The sequence below is a fragment of the Dermacentor andersoni genome, chromosome 6 (assembly GCF_023375885.2).
Source record: "Dermacentor andersoni chromosome 6, qqDerAnde1_hic_scaffold, whole genome shotgun sequence".
Classification (NCBI taxonomy): domain Eukaryota; kingdom Metazoa; phylum Arthropoda; class Arachnida; order Ixodida; family Ixodidae; genus Dermacentor; species Dermacentor andersoni.
In genome coordinates this window covers 19,412,229-19,430,058 of record NC_092819.1, presented here as the reverse complement: position 1 = coordinate 19,430,058, position 17,830 = coordinate 19,412,229, and the positions used below count along the sequence as shown (strand labels likewise).

Here is a 17,830-nt window from a genome sequence, read left to right as displayed (position 1 = left end):
TTGATAGTGTGAATATGGTCTATTGTTGAGTAGCCTTTACGGAATCCTGCCTGGTCCTTTGGTTGACAGAAGTCTAAGGTGTTCCTGATTCTATTTGCGATTACCTTAGTAAATACTTTGTAGGCAACGGACAGTAAGCTGATCGGTCTATAATTTTTCAAGTCTTTGGTCGTTTAAGGTAGCCTTTGTTTAATGTCTTACCTATCATTAACACACACACACAAATAATTTCCAGAATCAAACTTTCTGAACCACTATTGGGAACTTTGTTCTAGAGGCATAGTGTCACGCTGGCAGGGAAAAAAAGTCTTTATAGACACTTTATGTAGAGCACCGTGATAGCGTAAGAATAATAAAAAATTTTAGTGAGATGTGTTGTGAGGACACAACATTGCCGTCAGCAGCTGCTCTAATTTACTCAGGCCTAGTCAGTGCCCAGGCGCTTCTTTCACTTCTATTTTTCTGTAGTTGATTGGTTGCAGGCGTTCTATGGTTTTACGATAAGCAATTGCTTATCCAGTGTGAGGTTTTCCTTTTTATTTTCCCATTTATTTTATGGCCCAATGCGGGATTGCCCACTGATCTCCCAATTTAAATGGATGTGGCCGCCGGCATCATCATCATCATCATCATCACGGTTCTAGTTTCACTTCTGCTGCACAGCCTACTGAACTTCCGATGCGTAGTCGAACTCGCTCTTGTGTATCGAAAGTGCCAGTGTTTAGTTCTTCCGCACGAAAATAATCAATACGAACATCGTTTCACTAATTTGACTCGTGTTCGTCATGTGGGCCCGACTTCGGACAGCATTGACGTCCGGCTGCTCAAGTAGGAACTTGACGCTAACAAGGTAAACATAAACATGATGCACTTATACAAAGCTCGATATTCGGCGACCGATGCTCAAATTCCTCCGTATTTTCAGGCTCAGATGCACTGCAACAGCAAGTTCTGCAGGGTCACGCCAGTCTACGGTCTTTGAAGAAAACCGCAGTAAATTCGACGCACTTGTACATCAGTGGTGGGACCCGGAAGGCGAATTCTCTGCTTTGGCGAGAATGAACGCATTGCGCATTCCTTTGATTAGAGATGGTCTCTTGCAAACTGGAAGGTCGGCTGTGACACCGTCCGCTACATCGAGAACAAAACCGCTGCTGGGTCTGAAAATTCTCGATGTTGGATGTGGTGGCGGCTTGCTTTCTGAGGTATGGAAAAACTGGAAATGCCAGTGAATTATATATATATATATATATATATATATATATATATATATATATATATATATATATATAGTCCATTTGCGATAGCTAAAATTTTAAATGTGTGTGTGATGCGGAAAGTACATATATCAGATATGTGGGGTGGCGCTTGAAACTCTGTATTGTGTTTAAGAAGTACAAGGAGTAAACCGCTGGAGAGGAAAGAGGAAGCCACGAAACTGGTGGAATAAGGAAATTAGGGAGGCCATCGAACAACGACTGTTGGCATCACGGGAACACAGAGAAGCAAAGAAGGTGCAGTTATCTGAAGAGGAAATAGGCCAAAATGGGAATATTTTCAACAAAAGAAACAAGCGCAGGTTCTCATCCAGGCTAAAACAAAGCAGTCCTCTGATCGCTAGCCGGCTGAAGTTCGCGATGCAAATAAAGGGGGGTCAAGAAAATTCTGGAACCATATAAGCTGGCTGGGTGAAGCGAATCACAGAAAGCAGGAAGAGATTCACGATGCCGAGGGAAATTGTTTAGAGGGAGATGACACTGTGAACTACATTGGTTCAGTTATAGCTCAGTCATTTAGGAAAGACGATAGGGTAATCGTCCCAAATGAGGGAGCAACACATGATAGCACAATAGAAAATAGCTTAGAAATGACCAATCTTAACTGGAAAAAGGCGGAAGCAAATGTTCCAAAATGCACGTTGGCAGGGATAGACGAAATTCCAATCAAGTTAATTAATGAACTTGGCCCAAGAAGCAAGGAAACGCTGATAAAAGCATTGGAGGCAGTCATAACAAATAAGCAAATTCCGCACAGCTGGAAACAGAGTAAAATGAATTTGATTTATAAAGGGAGAGACGATAAGACAAACATAAAATCCTTCCTACCAATTACGATAACATCAGTTATATATAGGCTGGCGATGCAGGCAGTGAAATTAAAAATGCAGTCATGGGTAGAAAGTAATAGAATACTCAGAGAACTTCGGAACGGGTTCAAAAGTGGTAGGCGCTTAGATATAGCCTGTTCATGCTTATCCAGTGCATAGAAATAGCTAAGGCGAAAAATAGACCTCTGTATTTAGCCTTCTTGGACATAAGCGGTGCATACGACAACGTGAACAGAGAACTCCTGTGGAACATGTTAAAAGATGAAGGTATCGGTCATGAGGTAATTGATTTTCTGCAGAAAATATATTGAGAAAATCATGTTGAAATAACATGGGAAGGAATTAAAAGTACGACAACTGTCGAGGTACACAAAGGATTAAGGCAAGGTTGTCCTCTATCACCGCTGCTGTTCATGCTTTATATGATAAGTATGGAAAGAAGGCTACAAGGAAGTAATCTAGGGTATAATTTGTCGTACAGATCAGGTGGAAAGGTTGTTGAACAACGACTACCGGGTTTAATGTATGCGGACAATATTGTACTGTTAGCAGATAGCCAGGAAGATTTGCAAACTCTGGTTAATTACTGTGGAGATGAAGGAGACAGTTTAGCTTTCAGTTTTATTGCAGCGAAGTCCGGTGGGATGTTTTTCAACGATACAACTGATCAGGAGCTTACAATACAAGGCCATGAAATACCCTGAGTGGCCGAATACAAATATCTCGGGGTATGGATAAACAAAGGGCAGATGTACACGGAAAAGCATGAAAAGTCTCTCATAGCAAAATGCCGAAGACATGCCGGGATAATAAAACATAGGGCATTGTGGGAGTACTACAGGTATGAGGTACTGAGAGGTATTTGGAAGGGAGTAATGGTGCCGAGGCTTACTTTCGGGAATGCAGTCCTGTGCTTAAGGGCATAAGTTCAGTCGAGACTAGAAGTAAATCAGAGAGCTGCTGGAAGATTAGCACTAGGTGCCCACGGCAAAACCACAAACGAAGCAGTACAGGGGGATATGGGCAAGGCATCATCCGAAGCACGGGAAGCTCGGAGTAAAATCCTATACAAAAAACACCTGAGGAAATTGGACGATAACAGGTGGGCAGCTAAGGTATTTAAATACCTATACAGAAAGAGCGTTGACTCACAATGGTGGAAAATAACTAGGAAGCTAACCAGTAAGTATGCCAGACACGAGGACGGAGAAAGACAGAGCATTAAACAACAGGTTAAAAACGAAGAAGGTAAAAATTGGTTAAATTGAGTGGAAAAGAACCATAGTGTGGAACTATATCGATACTGGAAACAGCAGATCAGGAAGGAAGCGTTTTATGATAGCTCAAGAGGCAGTGCCCTACTCTTTGAAGCTAGGTCAGGATGTCTTAGAACTCGGAGCTATGAAAAGAAATTTAACGAAGAAGAAGACACATGTACTGTTTGTGGTAAATCTGTAGAAACAATAGAACACCTCATACTAAAATGTGATGATATCCATCCCGATGTCGATGCGGGCACAGTCACGTTTCTCGAGGCCATAGGGTTCAGAGATAACAATAGTCATGTAAATAAATATGTGTTTGAAAGTAGCAAAAAGCGATTGGAGGATTGGTGGCTCAAAAGCAGAGAGGTAACATAAGGTTAAAAGTATAGGAAGACGTATTTAAAGAAAATGGCAAATTTTAATAACGTACAACACAGTTAAACAAAAATAAAAAGCTGAGCATGGTGGCAACTGCCATCACCCCGTTTCAAAGGGGATGCTACAACCTTCCATCCCATCCATCCATGTGTACGTATTTTAAGCACGACGGCTGTTATATGTGTCGCATTGTACTGGGCAAGCACACTGAAACACTCATGTGTTTGTTTTTATCTCTCCCTTACAGCCACTTGCCAGGCTAGGTGCTACAGTGACTGGAATTGATCCTACACCTGGAAGCATTGATGTTGCAAGAACACATGCAGACCGAGATCCTGAAATTAAGAACAACATATCTTACGAGGCAACTGAAATTGGCGCTCTACTACAACGTGGCGTAAAATATGATGCAGTGGTAGCCAGCGAAGTTGTTGAACATGTTCAGAATTACTCAAGCTTCATCAAGTCCTGTGTCGAGCTGACAGAGGTAAGACGGCAACTGCCAGGCTAGAGTGAAACGTAAACAGCAGCAAACAATCTAAAATGTGGTTTCATCTTTCTAGGTAGCCAGCGAAACAAATGTAATTCTCTCTCAGGCAGTTAGCTTTGGGGCTAGACCATAATAAGCATCTGTTAATAAGCATGATACGTCACAACTAAAAATAATCATATGTGAGGTTATACATACCTTTGTTTCTTCCCAATAGGGTTTGACGCAAGTCGGCATTTTGGAACAGGGTCGTATTATTTTTGTTGAAATATAACTCTGCTTTGAATGTAAGCCAGCCACTGAAGTTGAAAATCCTTAAGGGTAAAAAGAAAATGTATGTCAACCTTCGTTGGCTTCCAATAGTTTGATTTCTGTGGAACATGAAAAATTGGTTTAGGTTGTTTGTGCACAGTAAGTTATTGAGTTAAACATCTATTCACAGAAAATGACTCGCATTCATTTTACACGAGCTTGCAAGCAGCTGCTTGTGAACGATTTTGCAAGGCAAGTATGTTTTGCAAAGTCTGATCAGCATACTGCAAGGCATAGTGTTAGTTTCACTTTAACCTTGATCACACGTATGCGTTGCCACCTGCAAGCTCCACCAATCGGGTGTTATGGATGAAGTTTGCACAACATTCCTTTTGCACATTTCTGCACTAAATGAGCACTGGCACAAAAGTCCCCCCTCCCTTTTTTAACATCTTTAGGCAGCCATAAACTTCATAGCTAGAGCATATAGCTTTAATTCTTGATCTTGCAACGAATAATTGCATCTCCTTTTAACACAACCATGAAGCTGAAGGGCAGTTATGAAATTGGAGATGATCACTTGGTATCATGAACCACTCACACACATGTCAGTCAGCCCAGTGCAGTGGTTGATGGTCTCATAATAACTGTCTTGAGAAACACTAGTCATGTGCTACCAGATCAATCCTTTCATTCTTCATTCTGCACTTCTCTGCATTTGACATGAGTTAAGCCCATCCTGTCGGTTATCTAGAAATTCAAAGTGTCTCTCTCACTTTTCTTTTATCCCTCAAGTGCTCAATGAATTCAGTGTACTGCTTTCAGTGGCACATTCACTGTCCAGCTGTGCACGTCTGTGCTGTGTGGAGCCACATGGCCACCGCCTCCAGCTTTTGTGATGTGACCAGCTTCTTCCTTCATGTTCAACGTCATGTTTCGCTTGGCACAGCATTTGAACTTGGTGCCATAAAAGACAATGTAGTTGATTATTTGTTGCATTCTTGAGTTATTGAGGATTTGAGTTATCGAGACTGCAACTGCTGGATTAACAGCTATCCATTAAGAAAAAATAATTAGACAAAACCTTTGTGTTGGTATTCTTCTGATGTTAGTGTTTGCTTATTCTTTCATGCTATCATAGCCTAACACCAGATCAGTTTTTGTTGGCAACTACTGAATAGTACCTTTCCATGCCATCACAAGATGCCAATCTGTGCCTCCTGAAATGTCTTGTGATTGTTAATGCCTTGAGAGCATGGTTCTACTCTTGGCTGAGCATGGTCGGAGCTTTAGGAACTACTCAAAAAGCATCTAATCCAACCACCAGTCATTCAACATTCAACATAGTTTAGATTGTCAGGCATTTAGTGTCCCATGATCAAAATACCCTTTGTAGAGTACATACTGACATCTCTCAGAGCATTTCAGTGATATTAAAGAAATACTCAAATTGACCAACGTCAGCTCAACTGAAGTCACATGGTATTGGTCAACTCTCGATTTAGGCAGAACAGAGGGAAGCTTTAAAGCAACAACCATTCATTTCAGTGTGCATTCACCGAGACATTGGAGCTCATGATTGAACGAAGCACCTTTGTCTGCATGCTCATGTAATTCACAAGCAAAGTTAGCACTAATGAAATATTGACTGGTGTCAGATTTTTTTTTTTTTTTGGGGGGGGGGGCGTTAAGTAAGCCGGTCTACACCTCCATGTTAGATTGTAACATGTGCACCTTGTTTGTTCAAAATATAAATTGCACCTCTTATGGCCCACTGGTACTTATAGCATTAAATTCCACAAATCTTCCTCACAGAATCTTGTATGGTCACAAACGGGTCAAAAACCAAATTTCGAAGGCAAGAACAATCAATATGGCATGCACTTGAGATGTTTCTGCAAGCTGAGAACATTGCTGTGGCCTTGCACATATTGATTTGCACAGAACAGTACATAGTGTGATTTCTGGCCCACCTTACAAATCTCACTACTCATTGAACGGGATAGTAATAACATTAATGCTGTCCCATTATTAGTCTGGAACAACCCAGAGTTCTTATGTCCTTATACAATTTACTAAAAACAAGATCAGTAGCACTTTAAAGTGTCAAAGTATCGAGTTAAACCTTGATATAAATGAGTAGAAAGAAATCGGTGGTTTGATGTGCTACATCGAAATTTCGTTACGTCGAAATACCATCTATTGTGTGAAGGCCGTGTCTGCGTAAGGGCCGCAACCCTAAATTTGGGATAAAATATTTCAGAAAAAAAGTTCGGAAATTATCCATGCGTGGTCCGCACCTCCATTTTCCAAGCGCGCACTTCGCCGGAAATTATCCGTGCATTGGCCGCACCCCTATTTCCCAAGCGTGCACCTCGTCGGAAATTATCCGTGCACGAGCTGCACCCGTATTTCCCAAGCGCGCACCTCGTCAGCCGTGGCGGGGTAGAACGCACTACGCTATCTCCCCGCGGGGCGGTCGCTCCATCAAGACGCGCCCTGTATGCGTTTTGATCGAGCGGCCGTGCACACACACACTTCGGCTGTTGGCGGGAGCTCCTGCGTCTTGTCCTGTCGCCAGCACCGGCCGCTGTGCGCCGTTTGTGCAGTAAGTTTTCGTTGCTCCTGCGCGTCATGAAAAATTCGAATAGTGGGTGTCTATACCGCAGTTGTGTGTTTCTTCAGTGTCTTTCTTAAAGGGCCTCTAGGCCTCATAGCAAATTTTGAGTATACGCTGGAAGTTGTTACGTGTCCTCTAGGGTGCGTTCTGCCGCAAAAAGTTTTCAAATCGGCGCATTAATAGCCGGGATAGAAATATTTCAGTGCCGCGAACCCATGATTTCAGCAGGCGGGCTCCACTGCCAAGCAGGACGCTCTCTCCACTCGCCCCGTCTAGCCTTCGAGCGAAATTCTTTTTTCTGAGTTCTCCCCTGTCGGACCTCGAGTATTGCGCGACACATACGTCACGGGCCCCGCCTTCACTTTTCTCTCCTTGTTTTTTTTTTTCTTTTTTTTCGGCGCTACGCATTTCCGCTGACGGCGTCGCGTGCAAGCTGTTGTCTCGTTCGCGCACAATTTTGCGCGCTGTGCACAAGGAAACAAGGCTAGTGGTATAATTCGTTGCTACCATATGGTGCTACACGAATACTGAGGCAGAACAAGCGGATCCCAGAGCGTGATCATGCGCCGGAGCACGGTAGAAAGTACGATTTATTACGCTTGATAATAGTTCGACACGGATGGATGAGGCGCTAAAGAGCGATAACGGTTTACGATGATCGGAGCAGCATCAGCGCGCCGTTCGCAGCAGTTTGTCTCCGCAGCGCTGTCGTTCGTATATTGGTCGGATCAGTTTTCAACATGACACCAGGTTGCTTGGAAATGAGCAAGTGGCACAATGCTTACGCATACTTAGACAACTCCCAGAGGAGTTTCTGCGTGAATAGTATTTTTTTTTTTTTTTTTTTTGCGAAACTAATGGCGGCGCGATGTCCCGAGGAGGCGCTTTACCGATGATGGTGTTACCTTAATTTAAATAGCAAGGTTTCGGCGCGGTGTGTAGAGCCCTATGGGTCTCCCCTTGTTCTTGTAGTTGATTGGAAGCTCGTCGACTAAGCATCGGCGGCGTCACGACTTTCGTTTACCGGCGCTCCACGCTTTGTTCTGCCACGCTTTATTGCCGCGCGCCGTGCTGGAGGTCACGCGATCTGCCGAGTTCTTGAGGCGCGGCCCAGTTGAAATGGTGAAGAAACGGCAGCACGGAATAGCTTTGAGACAAGTACGCGTGCTCGCCACTGCCGGCGTTATCACAGGGAGTGTTCGCGGTCATCCAGTGACTGTGGGTGCGTGTGTCTGGGCGCGTGACACGCATCACGCCTGTTTGGTTAGTAAGAGAACCTGTACAACAATTTATACTGACTGTAAGACTGCGAACTTTCCTCCTTCGTGTAATAGCGTACTACCTGCCTATGACGGTGAATTCTTTACCTACCTTTCGGGTGAGACTGCGACATTTTAACTCGCTCATTTTCACTTTTGATTAACGCATATAGGCTATAGCATTCTTTGCCTACTTCGGCCGTTTTGAGCCTTTCTATCTCTCTATCTCTTACGCCGACCAGTGACCTAAGTTGTCTACTTGCTTGGGCCACAGTATGTCGTGATGCCATCGTGGTCATTGCATCGTCGTCATTCCAGCCTTGTCATCCGACTCTCGTCATGCCGTCGTCACACCGTCGTCATTACGCGGTCGTTTTATCATTGTTATCACTTCAGTAACGTCATCCCATTATCGTCATGCCGTCGTTGCTCCACCGACGTCAATCGTTCTTTGTCATTCTATCGTATTCATACTGTTATCATTCAGTCGTGATTATGCCGCCCTTGTCATGCTATCGTCGTCATAAAGTCGCTATCATGCATCCTTTACCAGACCGTCACGCCGTCGTGGTCTTGCCATCGTCGCCACACCGGCTTCGTCATCCGACTCGTTACGCCATTGTCATCATACAGGTTTCATGATACAGTAATCGTTGCGCCATTGTCCTCATGCCATTGTCATGCCATCGTCGTCACACAGTCATCCCATTGTCCTCACGTCGTCGTCGTCACGCTGTTGTCGTTACAACATCGTCATAATCTAAGAATCGACATCTCATTGTCATGCCGTTGTCGTTGCACTACCTTTGTTGTCCCATCGATATCATTCCTTCGTCATTCCATCGTCACTGCGTCGGCGCCACACAGTCGTCGGCGTGCCGCGATGCTCATAGGTGATTTTGGCAAGTCAGTGCCGTAGCAAAGTGGGAAGATACCGGAGTATGTCGCATATAGCCGAAGTAACGAAAGTCTCAGAATCCTCAGAATAAATGTCACCTCAGGGATATTCAGGAATATGATGTGTCGCTACATTGCTCGAATGCTATTCGCATTACCGTCTACAGTCATCATGAGATGTGTTCTGCCGTAATTTCTTTATTGGAATCGCAATTATATGGACACTACAGGCGAATTCCCGGCGTCGGCGTCACAGTGATGTTCCGCATAGAGTCCATCTGCGATAACATCGCGGCCGCGCGCAGTATGCTGTAGGTACGAGTGAAAGCGTGCGAAGGCGAGCGGAGAAGCATGTTGACTCTATCCCGAGCGCGCGAGAGAGGAAGGCGTGGAGAAATCGCGCCGTCTTCCATCGCGCGCAAGGTAGCACGGAGGCGGCAGCTGCGTATTGCGCGGCTGAGTGCGGCAGCGGAGGCCCTATATCGTGAAAGCGTTCTGCGATGGCTGCAGAATCTAGGCGCGCCGAGGGCTGTTGGCTTTATGTGCTCTGTGTTCTCACCGCTTAGTTCGCGTTGAAGTGAGAGGCACCATGAAGGGCAATTCGCTCGCTGCTGCTGCCGCTCTTCCTCACGCCAACATTTTGACAGCGAGTAGTATAAAGGTATTTTATTTTTCGCTAATACACCCCGTTAGTTTATTGTCTAGCTATAGCTTTAGTTTGAAGATCTGGCAGTAATTGTGTGCAGCATGTGATTTCCAGCTTGTCTTCTCCAGCTGCGGTTTCAATGCAACATACTAGTATTACTTTTGGGAATAATTAGAATTCTCAGTATTTCTCACCATATGTGCCCAACTCAATGGTTCTGCCTTGGACCATGATAAAATTTGGATTCTTGCCTGAGCAAAGTTTTAATAGTCCATTAACTGTACTCAAACAAAATACTGCTACTGAGCTTTCTTTAACAAAGAATGTATCTCGCTTGCTTGCATCATATGTAGTGCTGTTGTGCACCCGTATACGCTAACCAACAAAGTTAATAGAACAACATTTTTTCTAATGTAATGCACGACCACAAAATTTTAATTGAGAAATGTATAGCACTGTTGCACTTAAGTAAAATATAGTGAACTGTCATGATCACATTCTATGAAAGCAACTAATAAGTGTTTCTTTGTACCATGCTTGTCTAAGAGAGGAAAGCTGATCATAGTTTACTCTGGTGGCAGGATGGCGGTTCCCTCTTCTTCACAACAATCAACCGTACAGTTCCATCATATTTAATAGCCAAGATTGCTGCTGAATACGTATTTCGCATTGTGCCACCTGGTCTCCATGACTGGAACATGTTTGTGCCACCAGAGCAGATGGAGGAAGCCCTAGAATCAAGTAAGTTTCTATTTCATTTTTGCATGACAGTCACATGGCATACTTCTTGCTCGGACATTACCTTCTTGCTACATGCGCTGTCATCTTAGCGGTAATCCCAGACACTTCCGTTGTGTTATTTTTGTATTATCCTTGAACTTTCCCTCTTGTTTACTTACTCAAAGAAGCATATGTGACATTGAATCTAGAAAGGTTGAACAGAGCATGGCAGTCAAGTATTAGCAGTCGTTGACGTGGCAGGCACGAACAGCGGTGACATTGGTCGTGGGGGGAGCTTAAACTACTGTTTGCCAAATACGAACTGCAAAAGTGGGAGATCATGTTTTATACATCCGAATAATTGGTGAGAAAACCTTGTTGTTTCTTCTTGTATTTGCCTTCTCGCCTAGAACGGTTGTGAAACAATGGGCTTGACAGCTCACTAGAGTCTAAAAAGAAACTGAGGGTAGTTATGGAACAACTTGCAAGGAAAAATTTGTGTGCAAGTCACTGCGTTGAGGTTTGAGTGTCCCTGATAAGTACAGGGGTGCGAGTAGACAGTGATCGTGACATTTATGTTTAAAAATGTTCACTGCAGTGTTATAGTGCTGCATATTTGCACTATTTCTTTGTTGTTGTTGTTGTTGTCGTGTCGTGCGTCCTGATGGCTTATACGATGCGCTGATCACAGCTTCCGAGATAGGACCACGCACTTCTGAATCCACACATGGATGGCGCTGGTGCATCGCTTTCTCGACAGGTGGCGACGGCCCTTTCGACAGTGGCTATACATGAAACAGTGCATGGAAACATGGGTGGCGGGAGGTTGATAGAAAGACTGTTGCCAAAAATGATTGATGAATATGAAAAACCAGGCAGTAAGTATTACTGGTGATGAAAAGGGCAGAGAAAGGGTGTTAAGCGTATAAGGTCATGTATAAAGAAGGAACGTACTGGATAGGCGTGGCGTACAAGAAACCGATCGCATCTAGCTGAAGAAATAAAGATCAGAAGGGAAACATTTTATAATTCAAAGAAACGCTAACGAACGAGCGCATTCACTTAACACGCGTTCTTTTCGCCTGTATACCCACAGGTGGCTGCTACGTCCGGCTTGTCCATGGCACCATGTACAACCCGCTCACTCGCGCGTGGAGCTGGGTGGACTGCACGAGCTTGACTTACGCGCTTCATGCCGTGAAGGACAAGGTGTGAAGACGCGTCACACCAGCCGCTGATACGAAAAATGCGAAAATGCGGCACGCACGCAGTCATGTTCTACAAAATAAATGTCTATACGTTTTCCAGGCTTGTCGTTTGTTCCAGTTGCCCGCCACGGTGGCTGTGGCGTTTTGCTGCGCAGCATAATGTCGAAGGCTCGGTCCCTAGCCGCTTCGGCCGCATTCCGATAAGGGCATAAAAAGCATAACGCTAAACGTTCGTGCACTGAGCTTTGGGTGCACCTTAAAGAAGCTATATGTGGTCTCAAAATTAATGACGAGCGCCCTGCTTTACGGAGTCTACTATAGCCGGGTTACCGATATGAGGTGTAAAATTCCATAATTTGCGTATTGAATAAAGGGAAAATCAGACTGATTTTCCCTTTATTCATTACTTCTCTCCACCTTGCGGGTTTCCGCAGAACTACTACGTCAATTTGCGTATTGCTTCAGTGGAATACCTGTGAACATTAAAATTTCCTAAATATTTCGTGCCCTGGAAGTGGGAAGGGCAGGGCGTGGCATTTTCATTTTTGAACTTGCCCTGAGCACAGGCCTTTCGAAGGATACATACGCATTTTATTAACGATGATTCACCTTTAGACGCAGTAAACAAGCCGAAACAAACATGGAGCAGCACATACCGACAAGCAACTCACTGTTCTCGCATTGCAGTGACATTTTGAGCGATACTGCTGCTGCCGATTTCTCCTGCTCCACAAACTTGTCCGAATAGATATGCTCGAAGCAGGTATCCTCTGGGGTACTTTCGCAGCCAGGAGACTTCAATTGCAATCTTGACTTACAGCGCGTCCATAGAGAAAAGGACCAAAAGAACGACGACGACAAAACGCTGACGTCCAACTGAATTTTTATTTCGAATAACAAGCATATATAACCAAGACAAAAGCGCCCCCTCCAAAACACGAAGCCAGCACGAATAGGCATTCAAAAATTCTAACCATAACTGCCTGCCTTAAAACGAACGATAGCGCATGTGCGATCTCAAGCAAGAATTTTGTTCGCGCATTCATGCTGGCTTCGTGTTTTGGAGGGGGCGTTCTTGTCTTGGTTATATATGCTTGTTATTCGAAATAAAAATTCAGTTGGAAGTCAGCGCTTGTCGTCATCGTTCTTTCGGTCCTTTTGTTTATGGACGCGCTGTAAGTCAAGTTTGCAATGGAATACCAACTAGCCCGTAGCAAAACCCGACTTCCAAAGGTACGGTCGGAGACGGATGAGCGAGACGTTTTCGCGAAAAGAATTTATTTTTTGAAAATTTGACGAACCGTGTACAATCGTACAATAGCCCGCATTTGTAAATTTTACGGAAAATTCGGAAAAGCTGGCCGTTGTGAATAAAAATTATGTAGATCAAGCGCACATGTTGGAGAATCTACGGGAAGCGAATCTTTCGTGAAGAGGTTAATAAATTCTGTAAAACTGAATGAGACCCTTGCGATGCTTACAAATGTCCTCATTGTCAACCTATGCAACGCCACCCCGTACCATGTTTGTGCGCCCACCCGCCGAGGTTGCTTAGTAGCTATGGCGCTGCGCTGCTAAGCACGAGGTCGCGGGATCGAATCCTGGCTACGGCGGCCGCATTTCGAAGGGGGCGAATTGCGAAAGCACCCGTGTACTTAGATTTAGGTGCACGTAGGAGAACCCCAGGTGGTGCAAATTTCCGGAGTCCCCCACTACGGCGTGCCTCATAATCAGATCTTGGTTTTTGGCACGTAAAACTCCATAATTTTAATGCGCTGCGCAGGTCACAACTTCAATTTCGTGAAGCGTTTACATTTATGCACTACCCCGTTGACTATCCGTGCCAAAGTTCTGACAGCAGTTCATGCCAATGCCCGTTGTGAGACGTGGACGGAGTGATGTCACGAGAATGAAGGCAATAAGCTGCATCGCCCTAAAATCCGTGGTGTGCCAAAAGCGTATTTCTGCTGAACTGCTTCTCTCCGATAACACATTGAAGGACATAATGAAGAAATATGAGGTACACATCGTATAATGTTTGTTGAGGGAAGAACGGTGAGGATAAGTGTATGCACGGAGAAGTAGTACGACGCGAGAGACAGTTGACAGTTATTGGCCCATGTTTAACAGATATTGAAGCGCACCGCCACATAGACAGAAGGCTGCAGAAAAGCAGAGAGGAGAGCGCTTCACTCACAACAATTTTTTTTTATTGAAAACAAAGCTGCATAGATAGTTGCACGATTCCTTGCGCACGCGCAGTAGAGCGTAGATCGATGACAGAAAGCTACTTAAACCGCCGTGGTTGCTTAGTGGCTTTGGTGCAGCGCCGCAAAGCTCGAGGGCGCGAAATGAGATCCCGCCCGCGGCGGCCTTACTTCTATGGGGGTCAAAAGCAAAAACGCTCCGTGTACCGTGCACGTCAAAGAACCCCGGGTGGTCAAAATTGATCCGGAGGCCCCCACTACGGCGTGCCTCATAATCATATCATGGTTCTGGCACGTAAAACCCCAGAATTAAATTAAAATTACAATAAAAATGTAAACACAGTGAAATCCTTATCATTTAGGTGGGCGAATCCCGGGCGAACTCCCCATCCTGCAAGATGATTGTGGCTTGACTGACGTACGCTTCCCCCACTTCTTGATATGGTATGATTTGTTCAACGAGCTCACCAGTTAGTTAATCTCGATACCTGGACATAATCTGTTTCTTTGAAAACGCGATAACGAATGCAGTTTCTGCAATGGTCAGCAAAATGTGAAGATCCTGTGGCTTTTACAATGCGTGATGTTCCCTAAGGCAATTGTTGACGCATTTTAGGTACTTCTCACATACACTTTCTCAGGCTATCGAACCGGAACTGAACCGAAAAAAGAAAACACGTTAGTTTCGCTTGAACCGGCATTAAACCGGAACTATACGATATTTTTCGCTCGCAAAGAAGAAATAACGGTTTTTGGTTCAGGTTGGCCACCTTTTGTAGAGCTTTTCATCCGTGCGTTGCCTGCATTTGTGGCTCAACTATGCTAGCCTATTTGTAAATACACACCATCTTCGCGTGATTTTAAAAATCGCGGCACCGTTAGTAGGTTTTTCAGTGTATTGCATTAGGGAGCAGACTAATTGCTGTGCTAACGCGACAATGTATTTGCATCGCTTCCGACGCGCGGACGCGCCAGACTGTGATGCGTACAAAGTACCTGAGACATATTATGTGTACTTGTTGCTTATTCTCGATACCGCAGGCACTGATCTCTTCGTTATAGCGCCAATAAACAACAGACCATTTAGATTAAAAGTGTAACTAGGCCGTCGACAGGACCTATCAATGATGCGAGCCATCGAGGCTCTCTCAGAATATTAATTTAACACAGGCCGAGATTCAAGGCCGTGAAAGTGCCGTTCGAACACGAACGCGTATATAATGGCATCCTACTGCCTGTCCCCGTGATTACTCCTCAGTCCCCAATTTTTCTTCTCTTTCCTTTCCCTCTGAGCAGAGTATCATGCTGGAGGATCCTCTGCGTTTCCTCAATATATTCACCCTCTCTCTCTCTCTCTCTTTCTCTAAAGCTTCGCTTCACATAGATTCCAGCATTGGTGCTGTATCTACATAATTCTTTTGTAACTACGTGCGGCCTCAAGAACAAACAATAGGCGTAATCTTTCAGCGCGCCTTAGCAGCAGCGTCGAATTCTTGTACTAAATAAATTGTTGCCGTCTTCCCGTCATTATTCTTCGGTTATGTAAATAAGCTTGAACCGGTTCGAACCGGTTTGGACTGAGTCGTTTTCAGTGAACTGAAACATATACCGGGAGAAAAAATTTCGCTTCGACACAATAAAATTTTACCGCAAGAAAGGGAAGCACTCTTGAAAAAGTTTGCACCTTTTGGGGCTTATCTTGTCCCACAGCAATAATAGTCATCTGCCTTGCTTGTGTGTTTCCTTTCCGGAAAACTCCGCGCTTGCTACTTTCCTTTCGAGAATGCTATGTCACGCTGATAACGCGCATGGCCGTTCGTGACTTGTAAGTACCGGGTTCGCAGCGTTAAAGAACTGAAATGCATAGATGACTATTATTGTTGTGGGACAAGATAACCCTCAAATGGTGCAAGCTGTTTTAAGAGTGAACCATGCATACTACGCTAGGTACACATTTAACAAGTTTGGTGTAGTGTTTCGCAGTGCAAGGCCACCATCATATGGTGCTGTTAACGCGCAAGCATACACGTGAAACATATACATGTCTATTACAGAGCAACCAACCCTGCCAGCACCCAACTACTTGCCGATGGATCCGATTACTGTTCCGAAGAAATTCGCTGCTTAATAAGGAAACTGAATATTTCTTTTTCTTGTGGCTGTGACGTCATAGCTATTAGGTTCCTAAAAACACTATCGAATATTCTTCTATTATCCTAGAGCTTATACTCGCGAAGTCGCTCCAAAATTCTTTTCTCCTCCAAAACTGGCTTACAGGCAGAATCATCACCGTCCACAAATCTGGAGCACCACATGACCCACGTAATTCCCGCCCAATTTCACTTACATCTATCCCGTGTAAGATGTTAGAACACATCATATTTGCCCACCTCGTACGTTTCTTGCTGACAACTTTTTTTTTTTTATTTTTTAGTCCGGCACAGCATGGCTTTCGAAAATCTTATTCCTGTGAGGCACAACTACTTGTTTTCAAAAAGCAACGTGCACTTAATTATCCCTTGGCTCCTGGTTTACAACCGACTGCATCTTTCTCGATTTTTCTAAAGCTTTTGACAAAGTTAATCACTCGCTATGATTTTACAAACTAAGCTTGCTTAACATTGATCCACTTGTCATTGATTGGATTCGTGCTTTTTTTACTAATCGTACGCAATTCGTCTCGACTAACTATCATGACTCACTTACTGCTACAGTGCAGTCAGGTGTTCCAAAAGTATCCGTACTTGAGCCCTTACTTCTGCTGACCTATGTGAACGACTTACTTAATAACATTTCTTCAACCATATGCTTATTCGCGGACGATTGCGTAATTTATCGCTTAATAACGAATGACAAAGATGTCACTGGACTTCAAGGAGATTTGCATGTCATTCTTAACCGGCTCAACAAAAGGCAAATTAATTTAAATGTATCTAAATGTAATTGCATGTGCGTGTCTCGCACTTGAACTTTCCCAGTGTATACTCCCAATAATACTGCCCTTTGCGCTGTCTCATTAATCAAATACCTGGGTGCTATCATTACCAGTAACCTAACTTGGAAGGATAATATAGATTCAATCACTGCAAACGCTAACCGAAAGTTGGGATATATCAAACGAAACTTCTACTTAGCACCACTTCCGTTAGCAATGTTGCTGTATACAAATTAATTCGGAGTCCCCCCACTACGGCGTGCCTCATAATCAGATCGCGGTTTCGGTGCGTAAAACCCCAGAATTCGATTTAAAAAAAAAAAAAACTACATGTACTCGCTCACTTCTTGAATTCGCTTGAGCCATCTGGGATCAGGGCAGTGTCACTTCAACTAACCAACTAGAAGCAATACAAAATCGTCGCGCACGCTTCATGTCGCCAGACTAAAACCGCACGTCCAGTGTATCCTACATGAAGTCAAAGCTTAACATCTTCCTACTTGCAAAACGCCGGCAGCTGTTTTGCCTTTGTTTGTTCCACAAAGCATTTTATCACAATCACTACCTTCAAACACTTTTGAGAAAATCACCGCCATACATCTCACGTGTTGACCATGCGCAGGAGGTATGTGTGCCAAGATGAAAAACCGTAGCATTTTTAAAATCTTTTTTTGCCGAAAATCTGTATGATTGAACACACCTCCTTCAAAACATTGTACTACTGACTCCTCCCGCTTTCATGCTATACTACTTGATTTTTTTTAAGCTACGACTGACTTTCGTTCTTGCTTCACATTGTACTGCTTGTGTTCCTCTGATAAATTATTTTTGTACAGCTTTATATAT

At 44.1% G+C, this 17,830-nt stretch overlaps 1 protein-coding gene across 1 annotated transcript; it reads left to right on the top strand.

Annotated features, from left to right (window-relative positions):
• The first annotated feature begins 623 nt into the window (after window positions 1-623).
• LOC126521317 (ubiquinone biosynthesis O-methyltransferase, mitochondrial-like) lies at window positions 624-11,939 on the top strand. Its single transcript, XM_050169980.3, has 5 exons — window positions 624-850; window positions 926-1,205; window positions 3,998-4,237; window positions 10,496-10,655; window positions 11,731-11,939. The coding sequence occupies exons 1-5, from the start codon at window positions 786-788 to the stop codon at window positions 11,847-11,849; spliced, it is 864 nt and encodes a 287-aa protein (XP_050025937.1). The 5' UTR covers window positions 624-785; the 3' UTR covers window positions 11,850-11,939.
• The last annotated feature ends 5,891 nt before the right edge of the window (window positions 11,940-17,830 follow it).

What these genes read in the sequence shown, in the direction of transcription:
- LOC126521317 (XM_050169980.3), top strand. Translation starts at nt 786, where the DNA reads ATGTGGGCCCGACTTCGGACAGCATTGACGTCCGGCTGCTCAAGTAGG. An exon ending in GTGGCGGCTTGCTTTCTGAG is followed by an intron (nt 1,206 to 3,997) that starts GTATGGAAAAAC and finishes TCTCCCTTACAG; the next exon opens with CCACTTGCCAGGCTAGGTGC. An exon ending in CCTGTGTCGAGCTGACAGAG is followed by an intron (nt 4,238 to 10,495) that starts GTAAGACGGCAA and finishes CTCTGGTGGCAG; the next exon opens with GATGGCGGTTCCCTCTTCTT.